This window comes from Pseudorca crassidens, chromosome 5, assembly GCF_039906515.1.
Source record: "Pseudorca crassidens isolate mPseCra1 chromosome 5, mPseCra1.hap1, whole genome shotgun sequence".
NCBI lineage: Eukaryota > Metazoa > Chordata > Mammalia > Artiodactyla > Delphinidae > Pseudorca > Pseudorca crassidens.
The window spans coordinates 137780957-137795737 of NC_090300.1; the positions used below are offsets into that span (position 1 = coordinate 137780957).

The following is a 14781-nucleotide window of genomic DNA, read 5'->3' on the forward strand; positions in this document are numbered from 1 at the left end:
AACTGTTAATATGTGATCAAAGAGAGACTTGTGCAAAGTAAAATCCTTCTTCCCTTTGCAGCAGCACGAGTAGTACCTGGTATGACGTCAACAGAAAAGACAGCAGGGTGGATTGTACGAACCTCACCGGGACAGAGTGCAACTTTACCGCAAACAGCCTCTCGGAGGGCTTCCCACGGCATTTCAACATCACTTTACGCCTCCGAGCTAAGCTGGGGGACCTCGTCTCTGCCTGGGTAGAGGCGCCTTGGTTCGAACACTATCGGAATGGTAAGACGACTTGGGTACAAACTTCCTTTAACGTTTGCAGGTTTTCTTCACTTTCCTCTTCGCTGAGCGGTACTGACTCCACGCCCCTGCGTCCTGCCTCTCACCCTAAATAACCAGCACCCAGGTGGGTATGATCGTCAAACCCGAGTACTGACCACGGAAGCTGGGGCTAGGGGAGGGTGATTTGCTAGGCCTGGGAGTTGTCAAACCGCAGCCTGCAGGTCAAAATCCTGCCCACCAACTGGTTTTTGTAAAGTTTTATTGGAAAGAAAATGTGTTATATATGTACAATGGAATGCTACTCAGCCATAAAAAAGAATGAAATAATGCCATTTGCAGCAACATGGTTGGACCTAGAGATTATCATATAAGTGAAGTAAGTCAGAGGAAGAAATATTGTATGATATCACTTACATGGGGAATCTAAAAAAATGATACAAATGAACTTATTTACAAAACAGAAACAGACTCACAGACATAGAGAAAAAACTTATGGTTACCCAAGTGGAAAGGGGGGGAGGGATAAATTTGGAGTATGGGATTAAGATATACACACTACTATATATAAAATAAACAACAAGGACCTACTGTATAGCACAGGGAACTTGTAATAACCTATATGGAAAAGAATCTGAAAAAGAATACATGTATAACTGAATCACTTTGCTGTACACCTGAAACTAACACAATACTGTAAATCAACTATACTTCAATTTAAAAAAAAAAAGTTTTATCGGAATGCAGTTTCCCCATCTTTTCATATACCGTCTATGGCTGCTTCCAAGCTGCAACAGGCGAGCTGAGTAGTCGCAACAGGGGCTGCGTGACCAGTCAGAGCGTCAACTCACTCTGGTGCTTTACTGAGAAAGTTTGCTAACCTCTGTGCTGGAGGAAATACTAGCATATTGGCTTCACTGATCACTGTTACATGGCACAACTTCTTTTACGTTCAGGAAGGATTCTAGTTCAGCCTTGAACAGTACCTGGCACATAGGAGAAAATATCTGTGGAATGATTGAATGAACAGATATGCTCCCAGATGTTGGAAGGGAGCATGAGAGTCGTCAGACACTAGTTTATAGATGTGTTCCTTCAATTATTCATTTTTCACATGGTCAGCCATGCCTAATGTTTCTCCGGTGTCTATGCAAACACAAAGTATGGAACTTCGTGGGATCCTGATTCAAATTAAACAGAGGTATAAGACAATTGGGGAAATGTGATCACTGTCTAGATCTTTGATGATTTATAAAGCAATTGTTGCTAATAGACTTTAGGTGTTGTAATGGTATTTTGTTATTTTTTTTAAAAAGGCGGGGAGTCTGGTCTTTTCAAGATACATACTGAAGTATTTACAGATGCAATGATGTAATGTCTGAGATTCCTTCAGAATAATCCAGAGAGTGGGAGGGGCAAGGTGGTCCTTACAAGGTGGATGGGCACAGGAGAAACAAAACTGGTCAGGACTTGATGGTTGCTTTAAAGTTGGGTGATGAGTACATGAGCTTTGTTTACAGTCTTCTCTACTTTCTATATGTTTGAAATTTTCTGTAATAGAAGCTAAGAAAGGGACTTTCCTGGTGGTGCAGTGGTTAAGACTCCACACTCCCAGTGCAGGGGGCCCGGGTTTGATCCCTGGTCAGGGAACTAGATCCTACATGCATGCCGCAACTAAGAGTTCACATACCGCAACTAAGACCCAGCACAACCAAGATAAATAAATAAATTTTTTTTAAATTATTTTTTAAAAAAAGGTTTTTGCTAGCAATTTGAGGATGGTATGAGAAGACAGTGCAGTCCCTGCTGGCTGGTCTTCTGTGGACAAGTTATTTGTCCTTGAGTGGAGAACCATCACACATCTGAGCTATCAAGCATTACCTAAGTGGGAATTAGTGGAGAAAAAAGTAATGGCGGTATCAGAAGCAGGACCTGTCATCAAGTTGCTGGTCCAGAGTCAGCCAGCTGCTGCTCTCTCTCCTCCCGGCCAGAGTTGGGCAGCCATGTCCTCGGTTAGTTACTGGTGGGGAGTCACTGGTAAACTTCAAGACAGTGGTGTTCTCAGAGCCCATCGCTGCTTTCAGCACTTACGGTCAAGTCAGGATGGGTAACCAACTTGAAGATGCTTTACTGAGGGTAGAGGGATGAGATGGTGCCTGAAGGGGGCAGGCTTTGGCATCACATAAACTTGGGTTCAAATCCCAACACTGCCACTTACCGGCTGTTACTCTGGGCAAGTAATGTCCCTCTGGGCTTCAGTTTCCCCCTCTGGGAAATGGGGATGGCCCTCTGTGGTTGTTACATAGATCTGTGTGGACACGGATATAAAGTCCGTGTTGCCAGGTTTAGAGTGATCGCTCAGTCTGTGGACACTGCTATCAGTAATGACCCATAGATCCACTGAGCCCTCCTTCAGGGCCCAGAGAAAAGGCAGACTGTCCGCCTTCGAGAGACAGACTCATCACGTTGGTATCAGATTCTCCATCTGGCACGCCCTTCAGAAGGGCAGGTCTTTCGGTGCTGACCTTTCAGCGGTTAAGTGATTAGTCATCCAGGCTCCCATGCCCACTCCGGTGGGTAAGTCACAGAAAAGTCTAGAGAATCTGCTCAGCGGGGCCCTGGGCCTGCAGGTCCACATGTTGTTCCATGCTCCAGTCACTTCGCTTTCAAAAGCGTAGCTTGAAGACGTGAGTGCCAGCATCTGTGAGCAGGTTTAATGAGAGCTTTTTGTTACACACAGCTAATCCACTAACATCGCTGTGGCTTGAGGTGGGCCAGGCCCGACCCTGTATCTGTCTGGACTTAGTTCCTCCACCAGAACAAAGGAGATCAGAGGGCATGAGTGCAAACCCTGCAGGGACCAGTTACTTTTACAGAGAGAGAAAGGTGACCAGAACACATGCCTAACCCTCCCCAACCTGGGAGAGCCCAGGGCGGAGTGTGGAAGTGAGAGAGAGAAATCCAGCCCCACTTTGGTGAACGCAGAACTGGTCACCGTGATATGATCATCTGTGTGTATAGAAGATGCAGAAACAGGCCTCTTAGAATTTGGAGGACACAACCTGTATTTTGATCTGAGTTCCTCTGGTTAATTATACAATTTAAATGCTCAGCTGATAAATGCCGTAATCTTCCTTCTAAGAGCATATCATGAGCCATAGTCCTTGGCTGTCCTGTGACTTATATGAAAAGCCTTAACAAATAGACGTATGCTGCTAATATTTCTCAGTTATTATATTTAATCACTGTATTAGAAAAAGCTAGAAAGATACACGTATTTAAAAGTTTTTAAACACCACTTTTGGTGGGCTAACAAAATCTTTTCCCTCTCTGCATGAAAATGTGACCTTTGGTTAACCTTCCAGCTCTCTGGAAACCTGATAAAGGTGGCATATGAACCACGTTATTTTTTTTTCTTTTCCTTTTTTTATTGGGGTATAGTTGTTTTACAATGTTGTGTTAGTTTCTACTATACAGCGAAGTGAATTAGAGTTCCCCATGCTATACAGGAGGTTCTTATTTGTTATCTATTTTATACATATTAGTGTATATATGTCAATCCCAATCTCCCAATTCATCACACCATCACCCTGCCACTTCCCCCCTTGGTGTCCATCCGTTTGTTCTCTACATCTGTATTTCTGCCTTGCTAACCGGTTCATCTGTACCATTTTCTAGGTTCCACATATATGTGTTAATACACGATATTTGTTTTTCTCTTTCTGACTTACTAGCATTGCTTATGGTCAGAAGGACCTCTGGTTGGTAAATAGCACTTCAACCAGGCCAGTCTTAACCACCTGGTAGGAAACCGTGTCTGGGGCATTGCTGAGTGAAGGGGTTCTTGTAACTTGGGCATGTCCCTTGTGGGGACTCTGGAAACTCTTCTTGTGGAATTGTGATGAGAAATACTGGCTCTTGTGGTTGAGCCAGGGAGTGCCCTGTACCTGCCCGATCCTTGCACCTGAGCTGTCTCCTGGGGGTGGGCAGGCGCGGCCATGTGGACAACTGTGAGGACCCCTCCTTCCGTGAAGGCCAGAAACCCCTGGGGCCACTCTGTAGCTCCACTGGGCTACCTGCCCCAGAGCCTTCCAAGTAAATCTGGTGCCCAGAACAGCCTCTGGTAGTCTGAATGCAATCTCATGGCATATATAAATATATGCATGTGTGTACCATACTAAATATAATTACATGTACAATATACATATTCTGTATATATATATATGATGTACATGTGTATGTATATATATGTATCTACGTATATACGTAGACTGATGGATTGATTTTGTTTGTAATTCTATTTCAGCCACCATCGGGCCTCCAGAAGACATCTGGGTGACCCCAGAAGAAGGTTCCCTTATCATCAGCTTTTCTTCTCCCTTTGATGTCCCTGCCTCCGTGGCCTTTTTTTGGTATTATGTCTACTACTGGGAAAAGGGAGGAAGCAAACAGGCAAGAGCACTTTTCCTCTTTGTTTTTGATTTTCATTTCTTTGGAGTTTCTGGATAGCAAAAGAAAGTCTACTTTAAAGTGGCCAAGGACACCAGGGTATCCCAGTATCCCCTTAGGGGCTGAGCCTTAGCGGTTTTGCTCTTTCTCTTCAGGACCTCTGCTTCTACTCACTGTGCTGAGACTCCCCTCCCACCAGACCCATCTGCAGGGCCCTCTCTGCCTGGTATCACATGGTCCCCATGGTCTGGGTCTGGACTCAGCCGGTGCCCATGGTGCCTTTGCCACACTCCGGAGTTTGGGGAGCTTCTGTGGGCCTGTTTCTACAGCAATGAACTTACTACTGCAGTCTGCAAGGTTTAACTATATGAATTCTCTGGTTTGCATGGTTTGCAAAGAGGGCAATATGAATAGGTGAAAAGTCTACTGGAAGGAGAGAGAGTGTTCTAGCGAGAAGGGCCAGTAGGTTGGAAAAGGCTCGGCACATTTGGGGAACTGCACGTGCTCGAATCCTTTAGAAATGCAGGCCACGTGAGGGGCTGGGGCAGGGTAAGGTTGACAAAGGTGGGTCAGACCAAAAGGGGTCTGGTCAGCCCTGGGTAGCACAAGAAAAAACTGACGGCCTTTAATCACCTCCAGTATCTGATTATCCAAGCTACATTCTTTTTCTTCTATTTTTTGGCCACGCCACACGGCATGCGGAATCTTAGTTCCCCAACCAGGGATCGAACCCACACCTCCTGCAGTGGAAGCGTGGAGTCGTAACCACTGGACCACCAGGGAAGTCCCTCCAAGCTACATTTAGTGATGTTTTACTACCTGTGTAAATTCGTGATTTCCTAAGTTCAACATTATTATAATTTTTTATAAGAATAAGAGCTTATGTTTATCCAGAGCTTTCTTTGTGTCTGGCACCTGGCCCAGGCACTTTAGATACATCATCTCATTTAACCTTTACACCCACCTGTTTCACAGAGAGGGAAACCAAGTGGTTAAGTAACTAGCCCAAGGCCAGCAACTGACAGCAAAGCAGAGGAGACATCTAGCCTCAAGGTCCATGCTCTTAATTGCTGTTTCTCTCCCACATAGTTGATGTTTGCACTTGCTCTTCATTTCTTTGTGGTGAGTGTAAAAACACCGAGGAAGGCAAAACTCACTGAAGAACAGACTCTTAGCAAATAGGGAAGAAAGAAATAATCGTTTCCAGGGACCGGAAATCCTGAGGTCAAGGTCTGGTCAACTGGAATAGAGAACGCCTGGAAGAATGCAGAAGGGATTCCCCTTTCTCCCTTTCAGCCAGAGCATGTATACTTTGGACTTTCATGAACAAAAGATTCTGGGGCTAAAGTAACTCTGAAAGCCACCTGTACGATCTCCTTTCCAGCTGTGAGTCTGTATGTCAGGGGTCCCCAAGTCCAACCCCTAGATTTGCTCGAAGGATGCATGGGACTCAGTGTATAGTTGTACTCGAGGCTGTGATTTATTCCAGAGAAAAGACACAAAACAAACTCAGCAAAGGGAAGAGGCACATGGGGCAAAGTCTAAAGGAATCCAGGCATAAGCTTCCGAGTCTTCCCCTGGAAGTCACCCAGGACACACTTAACAACAAGAGTGACGTGACAGCACGTGTGAAATCTTATCTACCAGAGAAGCTCGTTAGAGGCTCAGTGCCCAGGGCTTTTACTGGGGGCTGGTCACACAGGCACCCTCTGCCCAACATAGACACCAAAACTCCAGACTCCCAGAGGGAGAGCAGGTGTTCAGCATAAAGAGCATTGTTTATACAGGAAACCACCCTTATCAGTCAGGGAATGGCGGAAACACTGCTCAAATCCAAGTCCCAGATGCCAGCCTTGGGTCAGCCTTGCAAGCAAGCCTTTCTAAGGACAGCGGTCTCAGGCCTGCATGGTAGCTCTTCTCCGCAGTCTGTGATTCTAACTTTTGGAATAGCCAACTGGCTGCCAAAATAAACTACTCAAAAAGAATGTTGTTCTTAAAATTGCTTTCTGTGACATCAGGAGTAAAACTGTTTCTCCTCTGCCATGGCAGTCATCATTTCAAATCGGAGGGAAAAAAATTAAAACTCATCTCTAATCCTACTATTCAAATATAATATGATCATTTTGTATTTTTAAAAATAAGATCATGGGACTTCCCTGGCAGCCCAGTGGTTAAGACTCCGCACTTCCACTGCACGGGGCGCGGGTTCAATCCCTGGTCGGGGAACTTAGGTTCTGCAGCGTGGCCAAATAAATAAATAAATAATAAGATGATGTTCTATATACTGTTGAAAAATCTGCCTTTTTTCAGTCAACATATGTAAGCAGCTTCACCTCCACGTTCTGGAGTGTGTGTGATATTCCACCATTTCAAATGGCTATAGTATATTCTACTGTAGTATCTCAAAATCAGAAAGCAGTCCTGGGGCTTCCCTGGTGGCGCAGTGGTTGAGAGTCCGCCTGCCGATGCAGGGGACACAGGTTCGTGCCCCGGTCCGGGAAGATCCCACATGCTGCGGAGCGGCGAGGCCCGTGAGCCATGGCCGCTGAGCCTGTGCGTCCAGAGCCTGTGCTCCGCAACAGGAGAGGCCACAACAGTGAGAGGCCCGCCTACCGCAAAAAAAAAAAAAAAAAAAAAAAATCAGCCTGTCAATGCAGGGGACACAGGTTCGATCCCTGGTCCGGGAAGGTCCCACATGCATACCTCGGAGCTACAGAGGCCACACACCGCAACTACTGAAGCCCGCACGCCTAGAGCCCACGCTCCGCAACAAGAGAAGCCACCGCAATGAGAAGCCCGCGCACCGCGCAAAGAGTAGACCCCGCCCGCCGCAACTAGAGAAAGCCCGCACGCAGCAATGAAGACCCACAGCAGACAAAAAAAAAAAAAAAATGAAAGCAGTCCTTTATGAGAAATCCTATATAGCCGTAATATAGTGGGGTTTTTTCTCCTTTCCCTGTGGAACAGTGACAGTTTGTCTGAGGTGAGAGTGAGGAACCATTGACTGACCATGTGGAGGTGACAAGACCCGAGGGAGGGTAGCAGCAGGGAGGGAAGGAGGGGACAGAATCCGCTAAGAATTTGGGACCCAACTCTTTCCTGATGACATAAATCACTCAGATCATTTTGACCAAAACTATAAAAGGAGTCAGCACATTTCAGTGAAAACCAGAAGCAGATTGGGAACCAAAGGAACATTATCTCCTAGAATGACTTTTTTCCTTTATTTGTTGACTAACTTCAAGTATCTAGATGAGATTAACCATGAAATACAAAATGTTCATTTGAAAGGAGAAAATTTCGTCCTAGAAACTGGGATTTGCTAAATTCCAGCTTTGGACCCTCCATTGCTGTGATGGGGCTTCGGTTGGGCCCTCGGACCTCACAGCCAGAAACACAGCTCTAATGCCATCAGCATCTTTCTTGACGTTCCTCACCAATTTTCACATATAAAATTTGTCTGCTATAAGCATATGTGATACATATAAAATTGGTATTGTTTGTTTAGAAACAGAATTACCTTCTTCTTTGGTTATTGTGTTCAGTGTGAATTTGAGGAAACATTGGAGAAGATGGAAGGGGCTTGACCATATCTATGTGGGTGATTTTCAGGTGTGGTTCTTGGTGTATTTTACGTAGGTGACACACCGTTTCAGGAGCAACTTCATCACGTTGAATGATTTAAAACCCTTAAGAGTATACTGTTTCCAACTCAAGGCAGAACTGTTTTTGGCAAAAGAAAACATCTCTAGACCTGGGCATTTAAGCAACATATCTTGCTCCGAAACAACAGTGGATGGTAATGTATGCTTTCTTAAGTCCTTTCTGAGATGGGAACAGAACACTCCTAAAATAGTGCAATCAGGGATTCCTTATTAGGTGGAGGGTGGTGAGAGTGCGGAGACCCAGAGAGAAGGGGCTAGGACAGCACTTCACTGTAGACATAACAAGCTCGTGCTGAAGTCTCCAGTAGCAAGAGCTGCCAGACAGCTAACACTTGCTTTGTTTTAGGCTTGCCTTTACTAGCTATTAATTAAAGCATACAGGGCTGGGTGGAGGAGGGGCAGTATCCATCCAGTTTACTGGGACTCTATTTATTGCAGTGGTGGCTGAGAACTCTATTTATTGCAGTGGTGGCTGAGAAATTACCCGATGTTTGTATCGTATGTAGGATGGTCATCTTGTTCACTTTTATGTCACCTGTTTAGCCGCTACCAAGCTTCAACAAGTCATCCTGATCTCTATGGGAACCTTTTTGTTGCTGTCAGTGCTGGTGGGGGCCTGTCTCTTCCTGGTACTGAAATACAGAGGCCTGGTTAAATACTGGTTTCACTCTGCACCAAGCATCCCATCACAAATAGAAGAGGTATGTGTGTACACATTTAAAAGGGTGACATGTCAGCCTTTCATGCCCCCCTGGTAACGCCTAAGAGTAGAGCAGTGGACAAAGCCATGACACTGAGATTTGTGTTAAAAGCAGCACTTGGTTCTTTGTACACCCATGTTCATAGCAGCATTATTCACAACGGCCAAAAGGTAGAAACAACCCAAGTGTCCATCGACAGATGAATGTATAAATAAAATGTGGTGGGAGTTCCCTGGCAGTCCAGTGGTTACGACTCGGCGCTTTCACTGCTCTGGCCTCGGGTTCAATCCCTGGTCAGGGAACTACGATCCTGCAAGCCACAGGTGCAGCCAGAAAAACAAGAGAGAGATGTGGTGTATACATATGAATGGAATATTACTCAGCCTTAAAAAGGAAGGGAATTCTGAGACATGCTACAACATGGATGAACCTTGAGGACATTATGATAAGGGAAATAAATTAGTCACAAAAAGACAAATACTACATGATTCCACTTATATGAGGTGCTTAGAGTACTCACATTCACAGAACCAGAATGTAGAATAGTGGTTGCCAGGGTCCGGAGGGAGGGAGGAAATGGGCAGTGAGTGTTTAACGGGGACAGTTTCAGTTCTGCAAAATGAAAAATGTTCTAGGGACTTCCCTGGTGGTCCAGTGGTTAAGACTCCACACTCCCAATGCAGGGGGCCCGGGTTCAATCCCTGGTCAGGGAACTAGATCCCACATGCTGCAACTAAGACCCGGCACAGCCAAATAAATAAATTAATTAATTAAAAAGTTCTAGAGACAGATGGTGGTGATCATTGCCCAACAATGTGAATAGACTTTACACTACTGAGCTGTACACTTAAAAATGGTTAAGATGGTAAATTTTATGTTATGTGTATTTTACCACAATTAAAAAAAAATTGGGGGGCAACTTCCCTGGTGGTCCAGTGGCTAAGACTCGGCACTCCCAATGCAGGGGGTCAGGGTTAAATCCCCCGGGTTCAGGGACCTAGATCCCACATGCCGCCACGAAGATCCCACATGCGGCAACTAAGACCCGGCACAGCCAAATACATTAATTAATTAATTAGTTAAATAAAGTAAAAATTTTTTTTTTAATTTTTTTAATGGCACGAGGTTGGCCAAAAGGTGGCCTGGTCTGGCCCGGACAGGAGATCGGCCGCAGTAGTTCCCTCTGGAGACAACACGAGAGTCCCGGGCTTTTGGAGCCTGGCTGGAGGGGACATGGACCAGTGGGGACAGCAGTCAAGAGCATGAGCTTTGGGTCAGACAGTGTGCAGGCAGGAGGATTCTAGAGTAAACACCCACAGCCGTGAGTTCAAAGCCTTGCACGCCGAGTACACAGGGGATGTTACTAGTATTTTAAAGGATTTAAGAAAGAAAAGTGGAGTGGGTAGGTCTTATGGAAAGTCCTGTTTTCCTGCCCAGCTCCAGCGACCCCCTGAGGCTCTGCGAGGGAACCAGGCCCTCTGAGGAGACAGCCGGGACATTCTTGGGATCAGAAGCTAGCTGATACAAGCATATTTGGAACCACTTGCTTCTGGGGGTTCATCATTCTGCAGTAAGATCAGGGTCAAAGTACTGGAAACAGAACCTTATGTTGTTGTATCTAGTCTGTAAAGACAGAGTGGTGCTTCTAGAAAGAGCTATAGTCACTTGTTTCCCTTCATCTGTCATGAGGTGTTTAAAGTACACAGACGTTATGCGAAGCACATGTTAAATTCCCTACTGGAACCTCCATACAAATGCTGCAGGATTCCACTTCTATCAAGAATCTAAATAGAATAATAGTCAAACTCATCGAAGCAGAGAGTAGCACAGTGGTTACCAGGGGCCAGGCGGCAGGGGGAGCGGGGAGTTGCTTTCAAATGGTATAAAGTTTCAGTTATGCAAGATGAATAAGTTCTGGTTTCTGCTGTACAACATTGTGCCTGTAGGTAGTACTGTGTTGTGCACTTAAAACTGTGTGAAGAAGGTAGAACTCATGTTAGGTGTTCTTACCACAAAAAAAAAAAAAAAAAAAAAAAACCTTCCCTGGTTAATACTGTCACAACGTAACAGGTCTCAACTCAGAATTTTACTTGCATCAATAATTTCTGTCTCGGGACTTTCCTGGTGGTCCAGTGGTTAAGGCTCTGAGCTTCCACTGCAGAGGGCACAGGTTCAATCCCTGGACAGGGAACTAAGATCCCGCATTCCACGTGGCACAGGCAAAAAATTTAAAAAACAAACGAACAAATAACTCTGTCTCACAGAACTAGCAGCAGGACCCTAGTAAGTGAATTTAGTACTAGTTGTTCCTTTGGTGCTTGAATCTAAAACATAAAGTGTTTCGGTTCACTTTTCTGAGAAAGTGTGAAAAGTCTATATCAAAGGTCACTGAAGTTACATGAGAATAATGAATCAGGTTTCACTTATATTTTTGAGGTTTCACAAGTGCGCGTGATTCGTGGTTATTCGTCTTCTCATCAGCCAGCTCTAAGCTGACCGTATTTCAGTATCTTTCAGCATTTCCAAGAGCCGGGCAGTTGGTTCTTGGTAACTTGGTAATTGATGGCTAAGCCCAGAGCCAAGGCAGGAGGGCCAGGGCAAGTTAAGGCCTGTGGACCGGCACTTTGCCTTGAGGACCTGCGCCTTCTGGTTCGCCCAGGGCTGCGTAGCACAGATCCTCTGCACCCCGTGTGTTGTGTGAAGTAGAACCAACCAGTGGGTGGAGTGGCTGAGAAAAATGCTCGTGAACTTTCCCTCTTTGCCCCCATGGTAGTTGAACAAGAGGCTCCATTTCCTCCTTCCCTGAAAAGTTAGAATTCCAGAGACATTTTAGGATTGATAATCCACAAGCCCTCATCCAGTGCAGCAAGTCAGAACTTGCTTTTCCTGAGTTACGCTGCCCTTTCGTGCTTTCAGAGTATTCCCTGGGTTGGCCCTTGGATTCGTGTGAGTTATTGAGATGGGGGGTGAACAGGGGTCCGGTTTTAGAAGTTACTTCGTTGGTGGACAGAATTGGAAGTTACACCTGAATGAAATAGGATTATGCCAACTAAAACTAAAGTATGAAGTTCTGGTATTTGGAACTGCTAAACAAATTATGATAATGGTGTTCAACCTTTTCAAGTATTTAAAGGATCCAGCTCAGCCCATCTTAGACGCCTTGGACAAGGACAGCTCGCCAAAGGATGATGCCTGGGACTCTGTGTCCATCGTGTCGTTTCCAGAGAATAAGCAAGAAGACATTCTCCAAAACACTTTGAACCAAAGCACGGATCCAAGCCACCAGCCTGTGGAAGGAGGACCCTGAGACAGTGAAGCTGCGGATGTGCCTGTCAGGACTTGATGGAGCCCACGACTCCTTATTCCTGTCATGAAAAGACCCGGGGGTGCCTGGGGAGAGGTCCTGGGTCCCGTGGGAGAGAAAAACTTACTTTTTTTAAACTAAGAATTTCCTAAATCCAACAAGTTTCTAGACCGATTCTACATACCAAAAAAATTAAGGTTTCTCTTAAACACTAAAAAGGCCCATAATTATTTGTTATCAAAATGGCTGTGGCACCCCTCTGATATTTTGTACATTGTGGGTGGGGCCAGGCGGTCAGGAGACGGGGTCCTCTCCTGGCTATGGCAAGGAGCTTGGGCCCCTTGGGCAGGTCACCTAAGCTGTCCCAGCCTCTCCCTGTAACAAGGGACACTGAGTGTCCTGGCTTAAAATGTGATTAATCCTGTAAATAGTTTCCTATTAATTTAAGGGTCATTTTTTTCTTTTCAAGCTAGAAATAAAAGACTGTACAGTTAACTTTTTAAAAGTCTGTGAAGTTTTTCCTCTTCACCTTTATTTTGGTCTATTTTCTGCAAAGTTTCAACTTTTAAAAATGACTATATCTAAATTTTTGTTTTCTTAAATAACACCCAGTAGAGCTACCCAGAGACCTCATGGTCACGCAGCAAGAAATTTTGACCTGTGTCACTTGATTCCTTGAAAAGTTAGGAAGGGGATTCTCAGAAGCTGCATCAGCCCTGCATTTGTACGTGATATGTCACATGTGTTGAGCAAGGCGTGTAAAGAGAATTAGGCAATGGGCAATAGTGATGGCCACTGGGCCTGCAAGTCTTCTGATGATGCAAGTACTGATGGGTTATTTTGTTCAGAGGATATTAATTAAAAGTCCATTTATATGGGGGCTTCCCTGGTGGTCCAGTGGTTAAGACTCCACGCTCCCAATGCAGGGGGGCCTGGGTTCGATCCCTGGTCAGGGAACTTCATCCCACATGCTGCAACTAAAAGATCCTGCGTGCCACAACTAAGACCCGGCACAGCCAAATAAATAAATAAATAAATAAAAGGAAATATATTCTAAAAAATAAAATCCATATATATGACTCTTAACGTTTAGGAGATGGATGCGTAGCTTCACTCCTCCCCTCCAACACACACACAAAGTGACATGTTGCCGTAAGGTTGCCTGAGAAAGAAGCCCCTACTGGCAGCCTAACCTTGACAGTGGGAAGAGGCGATGCTGACAGGAGGTACATGAAGCTTCCAGCACTGGTCGATGGAACCACCTTCTGTGTCTCTGTTGGGGCCCTGTGCCTCTGGTGAGGAATTGGCTCTTGGGCTGACTTTCTAACCAATCAATCATTGTGCACCCTTCCATCCAGGGTGACATGAGAGAAAAGGACACCCACCCACCCCAGGCGAGTCCCCTTGTGAGATGTCTATTGATTAGGTGCACCTTGAGTTGGGACAGGTTTGGAGAAAGAGTTAGTAGAGGGAAATGGTAAAGACCTCCCTCAAATCATTTAGGAAATGGAAGATAGAAGAGCTTCCTCTGTTGGGCCACACGAAGCAGCCCAGCGAGGAGAGGAGGACATGTATACAGCAGGAAGAGAACCGGTTAAGAGTTTGAACCCAGCAGAAATGGGGACAGATCAGCTCTGTCAGGAATAAGCTCTTCTGTGCCACCCTCCATAAAAGGAGGTGCCAGCTAGTCGGGGGCAAGCAGGCTGGCCGTGGGGACCAGATTCTGATAAGGCTGAACTGGGTTCGGGGTGGAATCAGTCCAGTGTCCTGGGGCAGACTGGGGTTCAGGCTCAGAAAGGCCCTTCTTAATTGCAGGCAGCAGCTTCAGTGAGTGACAGACTCAGAGCCCAAGCCCAGGGCCAGCACTATTTCCAGGTGCCACTCAAGGGCCAAACTCTACAAGGTTATTGCTTTATAGGGGAGGGGCTACAGGGGCCAAACTCTACAAGGTCATTGCTTTATAGGGGAGGGGCTACAGGGGCCAAACTCTACAAGGTTACTGCTTTATAGGGGAGGGGCTACACTGACACCCAACTGGGTTCACCAAGCGTCCAACCGTGCTTCTCCTCTCGGGCCCGCGCCATCCTTCCTCAGTAAGCATCCCCAGGGGGCATGGGGCTGGCCTGTTATCCAGCCCCAGGGAGAAAGGACAGGAATTATTTGAGTAAGTAAGATACTCCTTCTTAATAGTATTTTCCAAAAAGAAACACCTGGTTCTACTTTATCAAATAAATGACTAAGCAATGGGATTAATACTTATACTAACTTGGGACATTAATTTCTAGTCAAGCTAAGTACATAATCATGTTTGAGCTGGAAAAAGTCTATAAATTACCTATAACAGGGCAAACTGCCGCCCACATGCCAAATCCAGCCTGCTCCCTGGTTTTGTACA

General features: G+C 45.6%; 1 protein-coding gene across 2 annotated transcripts in view; it reads left to right on the forward strand.

Annotated features, from left to right (window-relative positions):
* The window catches only part of IFNGR2 (interferon gamma receptor 2), a 34674-nt gene extending 21793 nt beyond the window's left edge, over nt 1-12881 (forward strand). The window contains exons 3-8 of one of the 2 annotated variants that reach the window (XR_010943821.1): nt 62-270; nt 4574-4719; nt 8356-8515; nt 8925-9082; nt 10520-10652; nt 12207-12345. Coding sequence is in view for 1 of the 2 variants with exons in the window: in XM_067739380.1 (XP_067595481.1) it covers nt 62-270; nt 4574-4719; nt 8356-8515; nt 8925-9082; nt 12207-12389 (856 nt within the window). In the remaining variant the exon portion in view is untranslated. Of the gene's footprint in view, nt 1-61; nt 271-4573; nt 4720-8355; nt 8516-8924; nt 9083-10519; nt 10653-12206 lie in introns of both variants that reach the window. The other variant, XM_067739380.1, reaches the window with a different exon arrangement.
* The last annotated feature ends 1900 nt before the right edge of the window (nt 12882-14781 follow it).